This window comes from Myripristis murdjan, chromosome 9 (genome assembly GCF_902150065.1).
Source record: "Myripristis murdjan chromosome 9, fMyrMur1.1, whole genome shotgun sequence".
Classification (NCBI taxonomy): domain Eukaryota; kingdom Metazoa; phylum Chordata; class Actinopteri; order Holocentriformes; family Holocentridae; genus Myripristis; species Myripristis murdjan.
The window spans coordinates 37,531,642-37,550,777 of NC_043988.1; the positions used below are offsets into that span (position 1 = coordinate 37,531,642).

Consider the following 19,136-nt stretch of genomic DNA (forward strand, 5'->3'; position numbering starts at 1 on the left):
ATCATGACTGAAGAGAAACTGAGAGCAGGTTTGGAAAATGTTGACATGCCATGACAGGCTGTGAAATCTGTACTGCAAAAGGCTTTGGAGGATAATAATCAGAAAGTGATTTGGTGAATGTGGCTGCTGAAAGATGATTTGGATGCCAAAGGAAATGGCTGAGAAACTTGCTCCATATGTGTTGCATTAAATGCGTGGTGCCTTTTTATTTTGGTGCTGCGTGTCTCTGTGAGGCTGCAGTGAGACTCAGGTACAGGTGGAAGCTGCTCAGGCTCAGAGATGTGACGGAGCGAGCAGAGGATCACCACGACACGCAAACTCCTTTTATCAAGACAATGTGAGGCTGTTGTTCTGATGGGTTTGTTTGAAACAGCGCCCCCTAGTGGCAGGAGATACTGCCTTTAAGGACATGTGACGTGCTGGTGATGTGTTATGGTAATTAGACTGTGTGATTTCTTAATTTCTGATATCCTTTCATCATGTCTGTTGAATTTATTTTCATTTTTGTCTAAAACAGGCACACAGCACACGGGTTGTGCCGGGCTGCTGAGGGGCTTCCCCTGTGGAAGTGACTCGGCCACATGAACAGTGCTGTGGACGTTTGATTCAGCGTCACACATCATTTCTCACATCATTTCTCACATCATTTCTCACATCATTTCTCACATCATTTCTCTGACTCTGTGAATGTTTTCCTGTCGTCTGGATCTGAAGCAGCTTCATGTCTCAGTTGAGCTGCAGCTGAACGTGTGTGGCTCTGCTGCTGTGGAACAAACTGCAAGAAATGATTCCCATGTGGTGAGGATCCAGCAGAGATGGAAAAGTCCTCAGATCCTTTACTTCGGTAAACAGCATAAAGGGAAAATCCCCCCAAAACAAAAGCCATAATGGACAAAAAGTATCTGTCCTGTTCTCCTTTATGTCCCTCAGTAGAAACCCAGCACTGCTGTGAGAGAAATGCAGCTCCACATGGAAAGAGAAGCCGTCACAGAGGAGAGCGCCCCCTGGCCTCCTGGCAGAGGCACAGCGCTGAAGCACGAACCTGGAAGAGATATTTAATGTTCAAACTCGTCCACATCCTGCAGGCCGTCCTGGCCAAGCGCTTAGCGTCAACTGATGCTGTTTTGTCATGGTGTGCACACACGCGCACATACACACACACACACACACACACACACACACACACACACACACACACACACACAAGAACACAGCTGGCTGTTATGAAAAACATTTGTACAAGGCAGTCTGGAAAAATAACAGTGAGCAGTACAGCAGCAACTGTGTGTGTGTTTGTGTGTGTGTGTGTGTGTGTGTGTGTGTGTGTGTGTGTTTGTGTGTGTGTGTGTGTGTGTGTGTGTGTGTGTGTGTTGGTTCTGAATTCCAAAGCAGAAAACAGTTTCTACTGTATTGAAACATAAAAAAGCAGATGAAGAAGGAGCTGTTTGTAATAAAAAAGTGTGTGTGTGTGTGTGTGTGTGGTTCCAGTTGGCTTGCAGGTCTCAGACAGACAGACAGACAGACAGGTGAAAGCTTGTCTGTCTGCTTTATTCTGTTTTCTTGTGTGTGTTGTGTAGTCTGTGTTGTGTGTGTTGTGTTGTGTGTGTTGTGTGTGTTGTGTAGTCTGTGTTGTGTGTGTTGTGTTGTGTGTGTTGTGTGTGTTGTGTAGTCTGTGTTGTGTGTGTTGTGTTGTGTAGTCTGTGTTGTGTGTGTGTGTGTGTTGTGTAGTCTGTGTTGTGTGTGTTGTGTTGTGTTGTGTGTTGTGTAGTCTGTGTTGTGTGTGTGTGTTGTGTGTGTTGTGTAGTCTGTGTTGTGTGTGTGTGTGTGTGTGTGTGTGTTGTGTTTTCAGACAGGCTGAGACGGTGCGGCTGCTGAGCAGGAAATCACTTCCAGCCTGCAGACTGTGGGCTGCAGTGCAGGAGGACAGAACCCCCTAGTGGTACGCTGGAGTACTGCAGGATCTACATGAGATTTGTCAATTTATAAAATGTCAGTCATGTATAATTCCTAAAATAATGAGCCTCTGCTATAGCAAGTTCAATAAAACTGTAACTGTGAGTTTGATAAAGCACATGTTACCCTCAGGTCTCCCTCTGGGTTCCCTGAAGGTGTCAGATGTGTGTTTGTGGACGTTTGTTCACTCTGACTCGGAAAACAAATTTAATCAATGAAGATGAAGCTGCACAAAATCCCAAGAGAGAACTTCAGAAATCACTGAAGCTTTTACAGAAGAGAGTGGAGCTCTTTAATGAAATTAAAGAAAACTATGATGAAATAGCACACTGCAAAATTTTTCGCTGTGAATTCACAATAAATTATTGGATAAGTTTTGCATGACTTTCACAGTAAGGATTACAGCAATATACTGTGAAATGTACTCACAGCAATTTACTGTAATTTCACATCTGTGATATTACAATGCACTGTTGTAAAAGCACAACTGTGTACTGTAACTTCACAGCTTCAATGACAAAGCAATTACTGTGATATTACAGTACATTACTGGGGAATTACAACCTTTTGCTGTACATCATTACAACAAGGCCCTGTACTTTTACTGTGTGTACTGTGAAAGTAATGCACAAGTTGACAGTAATACTGTGAATTTACTATGTATACTGTGGAAATCATGCAGAAATTGGCCAGTAATTTAACTGACTTTACCTCAGAGTTGTGTGTTGGTGTGTTAATTGTACAATGATTGTAAATTCACAGTAAATGGAAACTTCATCTGCATTACTTTCACAGTAAATTATTGGCCAATTTTTGCATGATTTCCACAGTATACAGTAAATTCACAGTAAATTGCTGTCAACGTGTGCATTACTTTCACAGTACACACAGTAAAAGTACAGGGCCTTGTTGTAATGATGTACAGCAAAAGGTTGTAATTCCCCAGTAATGTACTGTAATATTACAGTAATTGTTTTGTCATTGAAGCTGTGAAGTTACAGTACACAGTTGTGCTTTTACAACAACGCATTGTAATATCACAGATGTGAAATTACAGTAAATTGCTGTAAGTACATTTCACAGTATATTGCTGTAATCCTTACTGTGAAAGTCACGCAAAACGTATCCAATAATTTATTGTGAATTCACAGTGAAAAATTTTGCAGTGTAATATATAATCAATCAAATCAAATTGGGGAAATCGAATATATATCAATAGTAGCTCTCTGAGCTGTGGGCAGTAAGTTATTTTAATTAAATTAGATAAATTACATGGAATTTATTTATGGAAACGGAGGAGGCAGAGTAGTGTTTATATAATTTTCTTTTTTAATATAAACATTAAAGGATATCTGGTTATATTAAATATTACCAAGGCAGCTGAGATGGAGAAGTCATCAAGTTGCTGCTGTTCCAGCTGTCCGTCCTCCCAAGTCTGTTCTCCCGAGTCCACCTCGCCAAGTCCCAACTTCAAAAGTTCGCAGGCCCGAACTTGGCGAACTCGGTGTTGTCCAGTCATTTTATGAAAAAACCTCGGACAAAATGCAAGAGAAGCAAACTCAACTGATTTTGGATCCTCAGTTTGTCCTGAGTGAGGGGAAAAAAATGTCCCAAAGAATCCCATTGGTGGAAAGTTTTGAAAATCACCTATTTATGACCATATAATACCAAAAAACACTGTTTTTAACACACAAGGGAAAGGGGTTCCAAATTTTACTTTCAGATATCACTATAAAAATTCACAAGTTGATTACACACACAAAGATGAGAAAAAAAGTCAATTACAAGTTCTTTGAATTATTCTGTTTACACATGCATATCACCAGGGGCGCCGCCAGGGATTTTGGGCCCCATGAAAAGAAATCTTATTGGACCCTTGTGTAGCCGGCCAATAGGCAAACCTTTTTATTTCAGGCCTTTCGAGGGCCCCCTCCCCCATTGTGGCCCTGGGTAATCAGTCCCGCTTTTCCCCCCACTACGACGCCCCTGCATATCACACATTATCTGATTTGATATGCGCTAATAAGGAATATAAGGAATAAATGCCAGAACAGACATTTAAACAGTGAATTAAAAGGTTACTATATATATAGTAACCTTGAATTAAAAGGTTACTATATAACAGTGAATTAAAAGGTCACTATTGACTTTTTTTCTCGTCTTTGTGTGTGTAATCAACTTGTGAATTTTTATAGTGATATCTGAAAGTAAAATGTTGAACCCCTTTCCCCTGTGTGTTAAAAACAGTGTTTTTTGGTATTATATGGTCATATAGAGTTGATTTTCAAAACTTTCCACCAATGGGATTCCTTGGGACTTTTTCCCCTCACTCAGGACAAACTGAGGATACAGAATCAGTTGAGTTTGCTTCTCTTGCAGTTTGTCCGAGGTTGACCCCAATTTTGGCCTAAAATGACTGGACTAGTGTTGATACAGGCCGGGGAGCCCCGCAGCCTGCAGGGAGGCGGAGAGTCGCCCCGCAGCAGCGGAGCGCCGCCGGAGCGCCGCGCGCGCCTCGCACCTCCGCGCCTGGCAACAGTAACCAAGTTCAGATTTAAATTTCTAACCGTCGGGCCAACTAACGGCTTAAACGACACAGCGCTTTCCACCGGAGGACCGTGTAAGTAAGGATTTGACATTAGCACATTACACTCCACAAATGTAAAGTCTGAGCTGTTAGCTGGGTGAAGTTAGCGGCATGTCACCGAGCGCTTCTGCTCACTTTATTCATGAGAACGGAGGCTTAGCTTGCGAGCTAATGTTAGCTAGCGGCAGGTGGCTACGCTAGCTAACACAGAGAGCTATGTGGCAAATTAAAGGTAATTCAGCTGGTCTTTAAAAACACTGAAACCTGCAGTGTTGTGTGTGTGTGTGTGTGTGTGTGTGTGTGTGTGTGTGTGTGTGTGTGTGTGTGTGTGTGTGGGAGAGAGACAGGCAGGTTCAGTACATTATTAATCCTAATCCTAATTCAGTTCTGTGCAACAGATATTGCTCTGGGTGTATGTTATCTATTTTTCTAAAAAAAGAAAACATACTATTGTTAGACAGTGCAGGTGAAGCGCTCAGCTGATCCAAACAAATGGATATCAGCTTTTGAATATCAAAATTAGTTTTACCTGCAATCGGGACCGGAAGTAAAGTGGCAAGTCGAGGTTAAAGATGAGATTTAGTTAATATAGCCTGGGAAATCCATGGGATACAGAAACAAATAAGACAAATGTCAAGGAATTTTGTATTTTTACATTGTTATTGTTGTTGTTGTTGTTGTTGTTGTTGTTGTTATCACTCTATTCTAAAACAGTGAACTACATCCCCTGTATGACAGGTGCTATATAACTAAAATGTTGTTAATATTATTACCAATGTTATTACTAAGATTTTTATTTTATCCACTTTTGCAAAACAAGGCCTTAGCAGTCTCCACTGAGACTGAGAGTAGATTTTCCATGTTTTCCCAAATCCATTTACAGCAAACTTGGGGAATCTAAGTTATGCATTGTAACCTTGAGAGCAAAATACAAAACCATATTGTACACAGCAAAAAGCTGAACTCACCAATTATTGTTTTATCTGCAGCAAAGGAAAAAGATGAAATTTTAATGCTGTTTAATGCTTGTGAGACATTTCTGCTGACCAGAGTGATATCATCGAACAGTGTTTGGTCTGTCAAATCACGGAAGGGAATAAAATCAGTGGGGACGTGGCGCCCCAGTGGCTCACTGGTTAAGAGCGTGTACCATGTACCAGGGCTTAGTCCCAATTGCAGCGACCAGGGTTCCAATCTGACCTCAAGTCCTTTGCTTCAGGTCATTCCCTCTCTCTCCCCTGCCTTTCCTGTCTATCTTTGACTGTCAAATAAAAAGCAGAAATGCCAAAAAAAATAATAATAATTGTGAGAAGAGTTGGTAACCATTGATGTGTACTGATGTCCTCAGTTGTTTCCATTTTCATGACACCGATAGAACTCACCAGTGAAAATGCAAATTACACACATTACAACCATAAAACAGCCTTTAAATGCTGTTTATGTTCCAGAATCTCACCTCCTATTATATTTAGGACTGAGTAGTATGCTTTTATTGAAATCATGCTGTATTCTTGGTAGTCTTTTAGGCTTTCAGAAATTTCAGAAAGTGCGACTCGGCCGTCACAGTGGGAAGGTGTCTAGCTTTCAAACAGGATTAACAAGTGTCAAGAAACGGAGACATGAATAGTGCAAAAGGATCCATATAATTTTTTACTCTGTGCATTAGACCTGTGAATGACATGTGAATGTTATTCACATGTCAGTGTGTAATGTGAATGACATTAAAGTATATCTGAAGACCCGCTGGCTTACAGGCAGCTAAAGATGAGGCTCTGTCACTGGCTGCTAATTCTGTCACACTGCTTTTTTACACAGAAGCAGGTGACACCCTGTGAGCCAGAGCCGCTCACGATGGAGCGAGACGTACGCAGCCGAAGGGAGGAAACAAGAAGGCACAAGTCCCTGAAGGAGAGTGAAGTGGTATGTAAAAACTGATGCCGTCACATGTCGGCCCACAGAATACAACAAGCAGCCCTTTCTTCCTGTAATAGTGGTATGCAGCTATTCTGACCATTAGAACCTTTTTCCTTTCATCAGGCCAGATACAGGGAGGCAAGAGCTGCCAGGAAGAAGCTCCTCGGCCCTGCACACAAGTACATGTTGGACATCCTGGCTGACAGACTCTCCCTGGACCTGCAAACCGTCCAAGACTTTGTTTTAGATTCACCATCTGTGAGTTTGTTCCTCCAGGATGAATTATAGTTAACATCTTGTGATTAGGGCTGTCACGATAACCGCAATATTACAATACGGTGCTGTGGACAGGCTGCCCGCCACACTGCTACGTTCATGATAGTCAGGGTTTACCCTGGCTTTGTGGAGGCTTAGGTGCTGTGTTGCAGGGGAACGTGGTGAATGTTCTCTAGGACGTATTCACTTTTGAGCTCACTCCACCCCTGCTCTCTCTCTCTATCTCTCTCTCTCTCTCTCTCTCTGGTTAAACAGTCCTCTGCACATTGATTAGCACATCATTATAAAACTATCAGTGATGAATTCTGTTTTAGCATGAATTTTTTAATGTCTCAATCATTGTTGTACTTACTATGTAAGCAAATCAGTGCTAAAATTGTGTTTATCATTTTCTGTTTTCTTACTGAATAGCTGGCCCCATTTGATGATTTCTTTGCCAAAGGAGGATGTAAAACAATCTCCTTTGTGTACCAAATGTCTGACATCCCAGGAGTAGGTAGGTGTGAATCAAGGAATACAGTCACAGATGAACCTGCTGGCCTAAACTGCGTCATCATGACAGATACATTGGTACTAATACCAGTATTGAATATTGGCTCATACCAGGTTAAAACTGGGCAACAATGTTAAATGTTTTCCGCAATACCAAAATGCTGCAGTTTCATAGATTTAAATCCTTTTTCCTTTTTCAATTACGTTAGATCTCTCTAGTAATTAAAATAATAGTGATAATGATAACAATAATGATAAAAAATAATTGCCCAAAGTAATTGTGCTTTCTTTTTTGTTGCTGCTTATTTCCTTGTGTATAAAGATGACAAGTAGGTGAATCTCAGAGCGGAGACTTCCTCACTCTTCTTTTCTTTGAGACAAGCCTGTCCAAAGTAAATCTTGGGTATGAAGTAAAACTCATACCATACTGTCCAATCAAAAAATACAGTATGGAGAATGAACACATCACCAAAATAAATGCAAGCAGCTGTCCTTAAAGCAGATGTTTACATCATGTTCAGTGTTGAGAGGTTCTGTGTGTCACTCTTCTGAAATGACATGCCGCGGGTCCAGTTAGAAGTGTCCATTTTAATGTGTTGAACGTGATGGTTGCTGTGCAATCTCTGCAGTAAATATCTGTGTGTGTATATTATATATGTGTTATATATGCTGTATCAGCAAATTGCTGTTTGTTAAGTCACTCAGAAGCATTCTGTTGCGTTTCTTTTCAGAGTGTGGCCGCTCATTCACTGGAACAGCCAAAAGGGCTAAAATACTGAGATTATTTTTGGCAGATTTATCGCAGACATGTCTCACAGGCGTGTGCTGCTTTTTTGTGAGAACTAGGCTTGACTCTCCTGTCAATCCAGACAGTGTACACAAGGTAAGACAGTCTTTTATCCCTAAAATGATGGTTGTTGTAGGAAGTCATCTATTGTTTTAGAGTTGGAGTTTCCTTTTAAACTGTGTGTAGGATTTAGAATGTGAATCAGGAACAGTTTTATTGATCCTTGAGGAGAAATTGGGTCAGAATTGCAATCAGCTTTATTGCATGCGTGCATATTCATGCAAGGAATCTGACTCTGGTTTACTGTAGCTGCTAGTGCTTATTACTCAAAGTAAAAAAGAAACACAGAATTACTTAAATAAGAATAATACATAGAAAACTGGAGGTCGGTATATCTGTACAACAAGGTATGTCACCATGTGTGCCGTCCATGCGAACAGATCAGAGCAGACACAGCCTGCGGGGCGTCACATGTGAGGCGTGCAGTTCTAAGCAAAAACAGACAGAAAATGAGCTGCAAGCCAGCAACATTGCATAACTGGCACCTTTCAGTAATATCTATATATGTGGAATATGTCTCAGACATGGAAAAATGTAAATATAAGTAAATTTTTAAACTATTTTAGCAATTCCACGGAGAATGTGGTGGCTACATGTGTACTATATAGTGTTATTTATTCATATCAATGATAAGAATAATAGTGATAAACATAGACTGGATATCATCATCATCAGTTCTTTTTTTCTTTGTTTTGATGGTATTTCACTCTGGAGCACTGTCTTTATGTCACTGTGTTAAAAGAACACACTAAAAACCGTTGCACTGCTAGTGAAAATCCTCACCACTGCCAGTAGTAACCAGCACAGAGCTAGTTTTCACTTGTGATTTTGCATTGTGTAAAGTAAAAAATGATCATGCCTTATTGCTTTATAGGAGATCTACTTCTCGATGCTGGATGCCACTGATGGCATCCTGAAAGGAACCTGCAATCTGTTGTCCAAATTTCTGCTGCCATCCTTGAATGCAGCACAAGACTGGGGAGGCATAAATAAATCTCAACACGGAGAAAAACTGAAACAGAACTTCAAGGACACCTTAAAACGTTCCATTACCTTCTTAGATAGTAAGTCCAGATTTCTCCAGGTTGATGTAAATAATCAATCAACTTTGTTGCGATATTCCATTACTGTGAATGATATTACTACAAGCGAACATGGGTCAGCAAGTAGTCATAATAATGTGATAAATCAGCTCTCGTATGTGTTCCAGATGTCCAACTGAGGATTGAGAGTGTTGTCCATTTCAACATACCCACCGACGTTGATTACTCCAAACTGATTCTCCTGGATGATCTAAAAGCTGCAGCAGCAGACGTAGACATGGTGCAGCGGCTGGAACAAATCCTGAAGCAGTGGTTTGAGCGGATTGAGCAGGTTGGTGATGACAAGACACTACAGCAGTGATCCTCACTCTTTTTTTCATGAGAGCCACACTGGTAGGACAAAGTCGACAGGAGAGACGCTTTCACTACAAAACACCAGTTTGATCAGTAAAATAGTTTCACTACTTAAAAGCTGTTTGATTTGGAAAACAGCGACGCTACGACCACGCTACTGACAAATGTAGTTAAACTAGTAACGTCGCTACTTGTAACACCACTACTGCACAACACTGTTTGAATATATATTTTTTGTGAATTATGTGTATTGGCTGCATTACCATATAAATCACTGGCTGCCATGCGAGCCACCAATTAAAGCTTGGCGAGCTGCATGTGGCTCACGAGACACGCAATGAGTAACCCTGCACTACAGTGTCCAAGCAGCATTATTGTACAAAGTTTGGGCTAAGAGCTTCACCAGGGGTGTACTGCTCCAGAGTGAAGGAAGTACATACAGACTGGAAAACACACCATTTTGAGCTGAAAAAAATGCTTGGATGTCCAGCGGCACTAATGAGACATACACCTGGTTTTAGGCACCGATTCAAATTTTTGAAATTTTATAGTCCATAGGGGTAAGAACATTATTTAGATCTAGGATATGATGACCATTCCCATGCTTTTTTATATCTTGTAAGTTGTTTCACCAAATTTTGGGTTGATACCATTTGTTACACAGATTTGGTGGGAAATTTGACCATTTTTGACCACTGGAGAATTAATTAAAATGATCAAAAATCCTGCAAAATACCAAGACCTTGAGGAACACCACAGGAAAATTCAGGCTTTGATTTGGTGTCAAAAAATTTTGACCTTTGGAGATTTCAACTCATTTTCATTCATACATCTGGAGGTCAGAGGTCAAGGGACCCTGCTGAAAACAGCCATGCAAGTTTTTCACCTCACCAAAATTTTACTGAAATTTGAAGCGATACTTGGTCCTCGAGCTTGATGATCTAGCTGGTCATGGTATCAGTGGAATCCTTAGGTCTTCTGGTTTCATGTGATACCAGTATCTTCACTCGGGCTTCAAGATTGAACCTCTGAAATATAATATCTTGGCCAAGGATGCTCATGTCCATGGTGGAGCTGAAGAGATTAAGTACTAGCATGTTATTTTCAGTCTTTATTTATGGGTTGTACATAAACTTTTTATGGCAAAAGATTTCTATTTAGAGAAACTATACATCCTAAATCAATTCAATTAGAAGTGATCAGAGTGCAGCCCTGCCCTGTGGAAAGAACATTTAACCTCTTAATGTCTGTGGTCATCAGGTCCTCACAGAGAGTGACCAGGTCAGGAGAGAAGCTGACTCAGCAGGGCCGCTGACAGAGCTGGAATTCTGGAAAAGGAAGTCGGTCAAGTTCAACTCCATCATTAATCACATCAGAAGCCCAGAGTGTCAGGCAGTGGTCATGGTGCTCTTTGTCAACGGCTCCAAGACTCTGAAGGTACAGCGGGTAGAATAACACGAGAAATGTTTGCTGTGTGATAGAAGTGTAAAATTATTTTTTGCCCATACTCCAAAGCCCTCTGTGGGTCTTTCTGAGTGCAGTGATTTGCCTTCACAGAGTATTTCATTCTCATGCCAGAGCCTTGAAAGAAAGCTGCTCATGTCCTCATGACTGATAATGGGGGAAATTATGAAGCAGGTATAAATAATGTATGAATAAATAAAACACTATGTGGTGTGCTGAAAATAAAGTAGAGTAAAGTAGAGTTTTATGTATAGCAGTGGAGAAACATGAAACATCAGGTCATGAGCTGCCTCAGCAGGACAGTTTCTGGTGACTGTTAAAATGTGTGAAAATGTTAGAGTATACACTTGTAAAAGCTCAGATGACAATGCCCTGGGCTCAGTGAAGTCAAAGTGCCCGGATTTGACAAACCTGGCCAGTCCAGCCTGAGGTGATGCTGCGAGCTACACGATACTGTTTAGCTGCAGCCATAGAAATCAAACAGGCAGAGCCAGCGTGGGCCTTTCTCAGCAAATCAGTATCTCTGGGTGGCTCCCATTGCCACGCAACAGACTGTGGTGTTCACTGATGCCAACATGTTGGCTGAGGAGTTTTTTTGAATAACTTTATTGATCACTGTCATTTCCATTGTGACAAAACAAGCACCTCACTGTTTGGTGGATCTCTCTGTCACAGTGTCGCAGCAGAAGTTATTTAAAAATTACTAGAAGCTAATTCAAATCCTATCTCAGGCTAATGTTAATATTAGCTACTTAGATGGGAGCTAAATTAATCTTAATTAGCTGTATTGTTGTAAGCATTTTTGAATAAGGTTCTGGCAAAGCCACTATCAACCTGCCAGGTGAGACTTTTAATTCAAATCAACAGCCACAGGCTTGTAATGGATGACATTAAAAAGTCCAAGAAACCCTTTCATTCCTGTATCTGTACAGATGTGGCGGAAGCTGGATGCACAGATAACAGAACGCACCAATGAGGCGAAAGATAATGCAAAATTCCTGGGCGCACTGGAGGAAGCCTGCCAGCCTCTGTACAACAGTGACCCGGTGTGTATAATTATAACCTCTCTTACATCTAACTTTGCATTTCTTATTCTGGTGTTAACACTTCCACATTAATCTATGAACATGTATTTTAAGTTTAATTTAATTTAATTTAAGAGTTTACAGAAATCTCCCTAACACATAGTGTATTTGCAGATGGTATAGCAACATAATCCAAGTACAGTGTATGTTCACACATAGTGCACTAATAAAGATGCTTCATCATGTCCCCAGTGGCCCACTTGGCCAGCAGATCAATAGCAGATCACCTGTGAACGAAATCTAATGACACCTGCCCTACAACACTGTCACCTGACATTTGTGCAGTCTAGCAAGAGTAGCATAGCTTGATTGCCTCCACTTGTTTTGTAAACCCTTTATATGAGCTTCAGCAGCTCTTCTCCTGAGGTCTCTGAAATCTCCTCTCATCAGGGGAAGTGTCACTTCAGGTTCACCTGCTTTATCCAGCCTTGACAGTGAATGCTTATGTGATGGCTTTGTCTAACACGTGAAAAAGTACAGCTGCTTGTGTGTTATTTGTTCAGATTTTTTAAAATGTATGTTTGACACTGAGCACATCAGAGCACATTTTTGGATCAGTTAATTCAGACATCAAGGTGTTTTTATATAACTACACCTCTTTGTAACCTTGTAACCAAGGTGTTTTTTAGCTTCAGTGATGAAATCTTGGACCCAAAACAAAATCCACAAAACCTTTTTCAGCTATGTTCTTGTTAATACTTAAAGGTATGAGTTTCCTAGCAGTAAATTTGTTTGTAGACTTTGAATTTACATGCTGCTGATACACCCTTAAGCACATTACATATTAGGGAGAGATTCATTCAGTACTTAGAGAGTATTGTTGTGTACTGAATTTTGTCACAGGTTGATTTGCAGGTTAATGCACTGCAATGAAGCCATTAGATCAAGGCCACTCAACGTAAGATGGCTCAGGGGCCACTCAGCAAAATTCAGCTGTGTCCAAAGTGTCTGTCCTATTTTGGAGGTTTAAACAATAATTTTGTCACAGGCTACAAGACGAGTCTAAAAATTAATGAAACATACAGAAAACAGCTCCATTTCCATCCAAGGCCAAACCTCACTGAATAAAAGATTGTCCTGCAATGATTAATGATGAAATGATTGCTCAGAGGTTTAAAGGCCTGTCACACAGCGCATGCGCCTGCAGAGTAGGGCGCACTTCCAAATACACACACCTCCTGTCCGTGTAGTAAATCAGCAAAGTAGTGTGTCAGGAGGCGGTGTGTCAGGAGGCGGTGTGTCGAGAGGCGGTGTGTCGGGTGTCAGGAGGCGGTGTGTCGGGAGGCTGTGTGTTGGGTGTCGGGAAGCTGTGTGTTGGGTGTCAGGAGGCGGTGTGTCGGGAGGCTGTGCGTTGGGTGTCAGGAGGCGGTGTGTTGGGTGTCGGGAGGCTGTGTGTTGGGTGTCGGGAGGCAGTGTGTTGGGTGTCGGGAGGCAGTGTGTTGGGTGTCGGGAGGCAGTGTGTTGGGTGTCAGGAGGCGGTGTGTCGGGAGGCTGTGTGTTGGGTGTCAGGAGGCGGTGTGCCGGGAGGCTGTGTGTTGGGTGTCAGGAGGCGGTGTGTCGGGAGGCTGTGTGTTGGGTGTCAGGAGGCTGTGTGTTGGGTGTCAGGAGGCGGTGTGTCGGGTGTCGGGAAGCGGTGTGTCGGGTGTCAGGAGGCTGTGTGTCGGGTGTCGGGAAGCGGTGTGTCGGGTGTCAGGAGGCTGTGTGTCGGGTGTCGGGAAGCGGTGTGTCGGGTGTCAGGAGGCTGTGTGTCGGGTGTCAGGAGGCGGTGTGTCGGGTGTCGGGAAGCGGTGTGTCGGGTGTCAGGAGGCTGTGTGTTGGGTGTCGGCAGGCGGTGTGTCGGGTGTCGGGAAGCGGTGTGTCGGGTGTCAGGAGGCTGTGTGTTGGGTGTCGGCAGGCGGTGTGTCGGGTGTCAGGAGGCGGTGTGTCGGGTGTCGGGAAGCAGGGTGTCGGGTGTCGGGAAGCGGTGTGTCGGCAGGCGGTGTGTCGGGTGTCAGGAGGCGGTGTGTCGGGTGTCGAGAGGCGGTGTGTCGGGTGTCGGGAAGCGGTGTGTCGGGTGTCGGGAGGCGGTGTGTCGGGTGTCGGGAGGTGGTGTGCCGGGTGTCGGGAAGCGGTGTGTCAGCAGGCGGTGTGTCGGATGTCGGGAAGTGGTGTGCCGGGTGGCGGTGTGTTGGGTGTCGGGAAGCGGTGTGTCGGGTGTCGGGAAGCGGTGTGTCGGCAGGCGGTGTGTCGGGTGTCAGGAAGCGGTGTGTCGGCAGGCGGGGTGTCGGGAGGCGGTGTGTCAGGAGGCGGGGTGTCGGGAGGCGGTGTGTCGGGAGGCGGTGTGTCGGGAGGCGGTGTGTCAGGAGGCGGTGTGTCGGGAGACGGTGTGTCGGAAAGCGGTGTGTCAGGAAGCGTTGTTGGGTGTCGGGAGGCAGTGGGTTGGGAAGTGGTGTGTCGGGAGGCTGTGTGTCAGAAAGTGGTGTGTCGGGAGGCTGTGTGTCAGAAAGTGGTGTGTCAGGAGGCGGTGTGTCGGGTGTCTGGAGGCGGTGTGTTGGAAAACGGTGTGTCGGGAGGCGGTGTGTCAGAAAGCGGTGTGTACGTTCTGGACTTGTACATCAGCTATGGAAGGTGAGGCACGCCCACTTCTGGTCAGTAGGTCAAAACAGGTTCATGACATCAGCGCAATAGCCTATGCATGATCGCCCTCTTGTGGTCAGTGATAGAAATTAATTGTCCACAGACTGAAAGTCAATAATTACGTAGAATAATAATATTTTATTATACACTATATTACCAAAAGTATTCGCTCACCCATTCAAATGATCAGAATCAGGTGTCCTAATCACTTGGCCTGGCCACAGGTGTATAAAATCAAGCACTCAGGCATGCAGACTGTGAAACAAGACATTTGTGAAAGAATGGGCCGCTCTCAGGAGCTCAGTGAATTCCGGCGTGGAACTGTCATAGGATGCCACCTGTGCAACAAATCCAGTCGTGAAATTTCCTCGCTCCTAAATATTCCACAGTCAACTGTCAGCTCTATTATAACAAAATGGAAGCGTTTGGGAACAACAGCAACTCAGCCACGAAGTGGTAGGCCACGTAAAGTGACGGAGAGGGGTCAGCGGATGCTGAAGCGCATAGTGCAAAGAGGTCGCCGACTTTCTGCACAGTCAATTGCTACAGAGCTACAAACTTCATGTGACCTTCAGATTAGCCCAAGTACAGTACGCAGAGAGCTTCATGGAATGGGTTTCCATGGCCGAGCAGCTGCAGCCAAGCCACACATCACCAAGTGCAATGCAAAGCGTCGGATGCAATGGTGTAAAGCACGCCGCCACTGGCCTCTAGAGCAGTGGAGACGCGTTCTCTGGAGTGATGAATCACGCTTTTCCATCTGGCAATCTGATGGACGAGTCTGGGTTTGGAGGTTGCCAGGAGAACGGTACATTTCAGACTGCATTGTGCCGACTGTGAAATTTGGTGGAGGAGGAATTATGGTGTGGGGTTGTTTTTCAGGAGCTGGGCTTGGCCCCTTAGTTCCAGTGAAAGGAACTTTGAATGCTTCAGGATACCAAAACATTTTGGACAATTCCATGCTCCCAACCTTGTGGGAACAGTTTGGAGCGGGCCCCTTCCTCTTCCAACATGACTGTGCACCAGTGCACAAAGCAAGGTCCATAAAGACATGGATGACAGAGTCTGGTGTGGATGAACTTGACTGGCCTGCACAGAGTCCTGACCTGAACCCGATAGAACACCTTTGGGATGAATTAGAGCGGAGACTGAGAGCCAGGCCTTCTCGACCAACATCAGTGTGTGACCTCACCAATGCGCTTTTGGAAGAATGGTCAAAAATTCCTATAAACACTCTCCTCAACCTTGTGGACAGTCTTCCAGAAGAGTTGAAGCTGTAATAGCTGCAAAAGGTGGACCGACATCATATTGAACTCTATGGGTTAGGAATGGGATGGCACTTCAGTTCATAGTATGAGTAAAGGCAGGTGAGCGAATACTTTTGGTAATATAGTGTATGACAGTGGCAGGCCACGGGTTGAGTAGCCCTGCATTAAATGATGAATAAATGGATGGCAATAATATTTTTCTTATGTAATCAAAGTTTTGTGAATCAGGATGTTTGATACATGCTCGTCTGATTTCAGTGTACCATGGCGAAAAGCGTTCAGCACCTCATCAGTGTCATTCAGATGATTCACAGTGTCTCACGGTACTACTACACCTGTAAAAATATTACCAGACTCTTCGCAAAAGTAAGTCATTTATTTAGATTTACAGTTAGAAAAGTGGAAGTTTTAAATATTACAAATTTGTCAGTGAATGGTAATTGAGAAACTTGGATTTGGATTTGGAGAGTACTTGGTAAATTTTCCAGGTTACAAATCAGATGCTGACAGCATGCAGAGCACATATCACTGACAACGGCACCCGTCAAATCTGGGACCAGGACGCTGAAGACGTCATCAAGAAAATTCAGGTTTGGGTGACACGTAGAGAGATTAATACTTACCCAGTCTAACACATTCATGACTGCTTATGATATCTAATTCTTAAACTCTTATGTTGTTGTGTTTTTGTTTTTGTTTTTTGCATATTGTCATTGGTAGGACTGTATCCATTTGTATCAGGAGTATCAGTCTTGCTTCCACAAAACAAAAACTCAGGCAAATGAAAGGACCGGAAAGAGGCTCATTGAGGTTTCAGAGACGCACATTTTCTGCAAGTTTGAAGGTTTCTGCAGGCGACTGGAAAAGGTGTGACACACCATCATGTTACCTTTACATCTGAATACCCCTCTGTCACTGTAAGGCCTGCACAGGCACTAATAACCTTTCTGTTTGTGTAGCTCGCCCAGATGATCACAGTGGTGGAGACATTCTCTGTTCTTGGAAAATCCAACATTGAGGGCATTGAGGTTCTGGCAAGGCAGTTCCACAGCATATCCATGAAGGCCAAGAAGAAGCAGTGCGATGTACTGGCTCAAAGGAAACATGAATTTGATAAGGACTTCGCTGAGTTTATGGCTCAAATCATCAATCTTGAGGTTTGTATTTTGTCATGTTGTTTATTACTATACCAAACGTAAAGTCCCCCTCCAGCCAGTAAGCCCCTTAAAAATCTCTGATCATCAGTATTACATGTTTAGAAGATTTATAAAATTATGTAAGATTTATAAGATTTATAAGATTTTTCCATGAAAATACACTGGAGGGGCACTTTTAATGTATTATTGTGTGGTGGTCCTCACACTCCCTCTGATGTATAATTTTTAAATACATATTTATAAAATATTGTTTTTAAAGTATATGTTTGCCAGAGATTTAACATGAATAAATCTCTTGTTCTTGTGTTCAGAACCAGCTGCAGGTTTTCATGAATTCACGTTTCCTGAAAATCCTCTCTTCACGGCAAGCTTTGTGTCTGTTACAAAGGTCGATATATATATATAGAGATTAACTGTTAATTCCAATGATGAATTTACATAATAATGAGTGAAAGCAATATTTTTTTGTAAGTCTCATTAATGTCTTATTTTGTAGTTTTCAGAAGCTGAACTTGCCCTTTTTAAAGACAGAAGTATCCAAGACTTTGGATCGTCTCCTTCAGCACTATGCCTCAGAAGTAGAGTTTGTGATTAAGGTTAGCATAAGCTTACACAGCTAACTGAATATTGGTAGGACAGTATAACATTATTCTAGAATTGCTTTTAAAGTTGATCACATGGACCTTGTTTTGATCAGAAAATAAATGTGCCTTTGTGAATGTGCTCCATAGCTCTATCAGGAACACAGAGATAACCCCCCTTTAGCCAGAGACATGCCTCCTGTGGCGGGCAGAATCACGTGGGTCAGGCACCTCCACCAGATGATAGAGGAACCCATGTCATACATAAAAGTTAGCCAAAATTTTTATCAAAACAAATATAAATATTTATCATAATGCTGGATTCTGTTTCAACCATTCTTAATTTTGAGTGGATCTGTTATCTTTAATAGGAATACCCTGACATCCTAAAGTGTCCTGAGGGAAAGAAAGTGTTGAAAATGTACAACCGGACTACATTTGAGCTCTTGAAGTTTGAGATTCTGCTCCACAAAGCCTGGAAAAAGGATGTCTCATGGCTAGAATATGGTCGGTGACCTTCCTCAACAGAATATATTGATCCTGCAGATGCACCTCAGGCACATATTACACCTTAAGTTGCATTTTATGAATTTGTATCACTCAGTTAGTATCCATGCCTCTCTCCTTTACAGCTTTACGAGTCACACTACTGGTTCCCCACCAAAAGACCGGAAAACTTTTTGTCAACTTTGACCCTAAAATATCTGAAGGCATTCGGGAGACAAAGTGCATGCTGAGGATGGGCCTGGAGGTTCCAGAACAGGCTCTGTATCTGCTCCACTCAGAAGACAAGCTGAATGCCATTCAACTCCAACTAAAGGTCGGTCAGGATGAGTCTGTTTTAACAGTAGAACGACCTAACATCGTATAAAATGATTTTATTTGCCATATTTTGTTTCCTTGTAGACCCTTTTGGCAGACTACGAGTATACTTGTGAGAACATACCTGAGTTGTTCGCTAACTTCATGGCCTCAAAAAGAAGAAAAGTAAGTAAAACAAAAAACAAGTTAACAAAACTAAAAATGACCAAAATACTGAAGATGCCCCTTGCTCCTATCTGTCTGTTGTTTTGACAGAATTTTTTAGAAACGGTTAGAGACCAGTAGTTGGGGTGCAGTATGATTTTAAAAGATCCAATAATATCCTGCAACAAATTTCAAAATATACAAATTAAAAGAAAATAATCATAAAGTAATGACGGCACAGAAAAAAATGAAATAAAAAAATAGTTTTCTTTGAGACCATGTCCTCTAGTTACTAATATATTAGTGGTTTCTGTTTTTTTTTTTTCTTACTACTGACCATTGTGTTTTCTGGTGAATGATTAGCTGGAGTGTGTGCTTCGCCAAGGGTCAGTGTTTCTCACCTGGTCGTCTTTCATCCTGGACAGCTTCTTGCAGAATGTTAACACAGCTATGTCTGAGCTCAGACATCTCCTGCAGAAGGTAAAAAAAAGAAAGGTCGTCCTGAACCCTCAGGCATGGGTGTTGTTTGAAAC

General features: G+C 42.6%; 1 protein-coding gene across 1 annotated transcript in view; it reads left to right on the plus strand.

The window, feature by feature from the left end:
• The first annotated feature begins 6,375 nt into the window (after positions 1–6,375).
• Positions 6,376–19,136, plus strand: part of LOC115365032 (dynein heavy chain 8, axonemal-like) — a 47,501-nt gene continuing 34,740 nt past the window's right edge. The window contains exons 1-19 of the mRNA XM_030059744.1: positions 6,376–6,460; positions 6,578–6,712; positions 7,142–7,226; positions 7,954–8,105; positions 8,944–9,133; positions 9,280–9,443; positions 10,727–10,903; positions 11,863–11,976; positions 16,158–16,265; positions 16,388–16,489; positions 16,620–16,766; positions 16,859–17,056; positions 17,368–17,444; positions 17,553–17,652; positions 17,788–17,907; positions 18,009–18,144; positions 18,270–18,457; positions 18,544–18,624; positions 18,967–19,083. Of these exons, the coding sequence (XP_029915604.1) occupies positions 6,392–6,460; positions 6,578–6,712; positions 7,142–7,226; positions 7,954–8,105; positions 8,944–9,133; positions 9,280–9,443; positions 10,727–10,903; positions 11,863–11,976; positions 16,158–16,265; positions 16,388–16,489; positions 16,620–16,766; positions 16,859–17,056; positions 17,368–17,444; positions 17,553–17,652; positions 17,788–17,907; positions 18,009–18,144; positions 18,270–18,457; positions 18,544–18,624; positions 18,967–19,083 (2,460 nt within the window). The 5' untranslated portion in view covers positions 6,376–6,391. The remainder of the gene's footprint in view (positions 6,461–6,577; positions 6,713–7,141; positions 7,227–7,953; positions 8,106–8,943; positions 9,134–9,279; positions 9,444–10,726; positions 10,904–11,862; positions 11,977–16,157; positions 16,266–16,387; positions 16,490–16,619; positions 16,767–16,858; positions 17,057–17,367; positions 17,445–17,552; positions 17,653–17,787; positions 17,908–18,008; positions 18,145–18,269; positions 18,458–18,543; positions 18,625–18,966; positions 19,084–19,136) is intronic.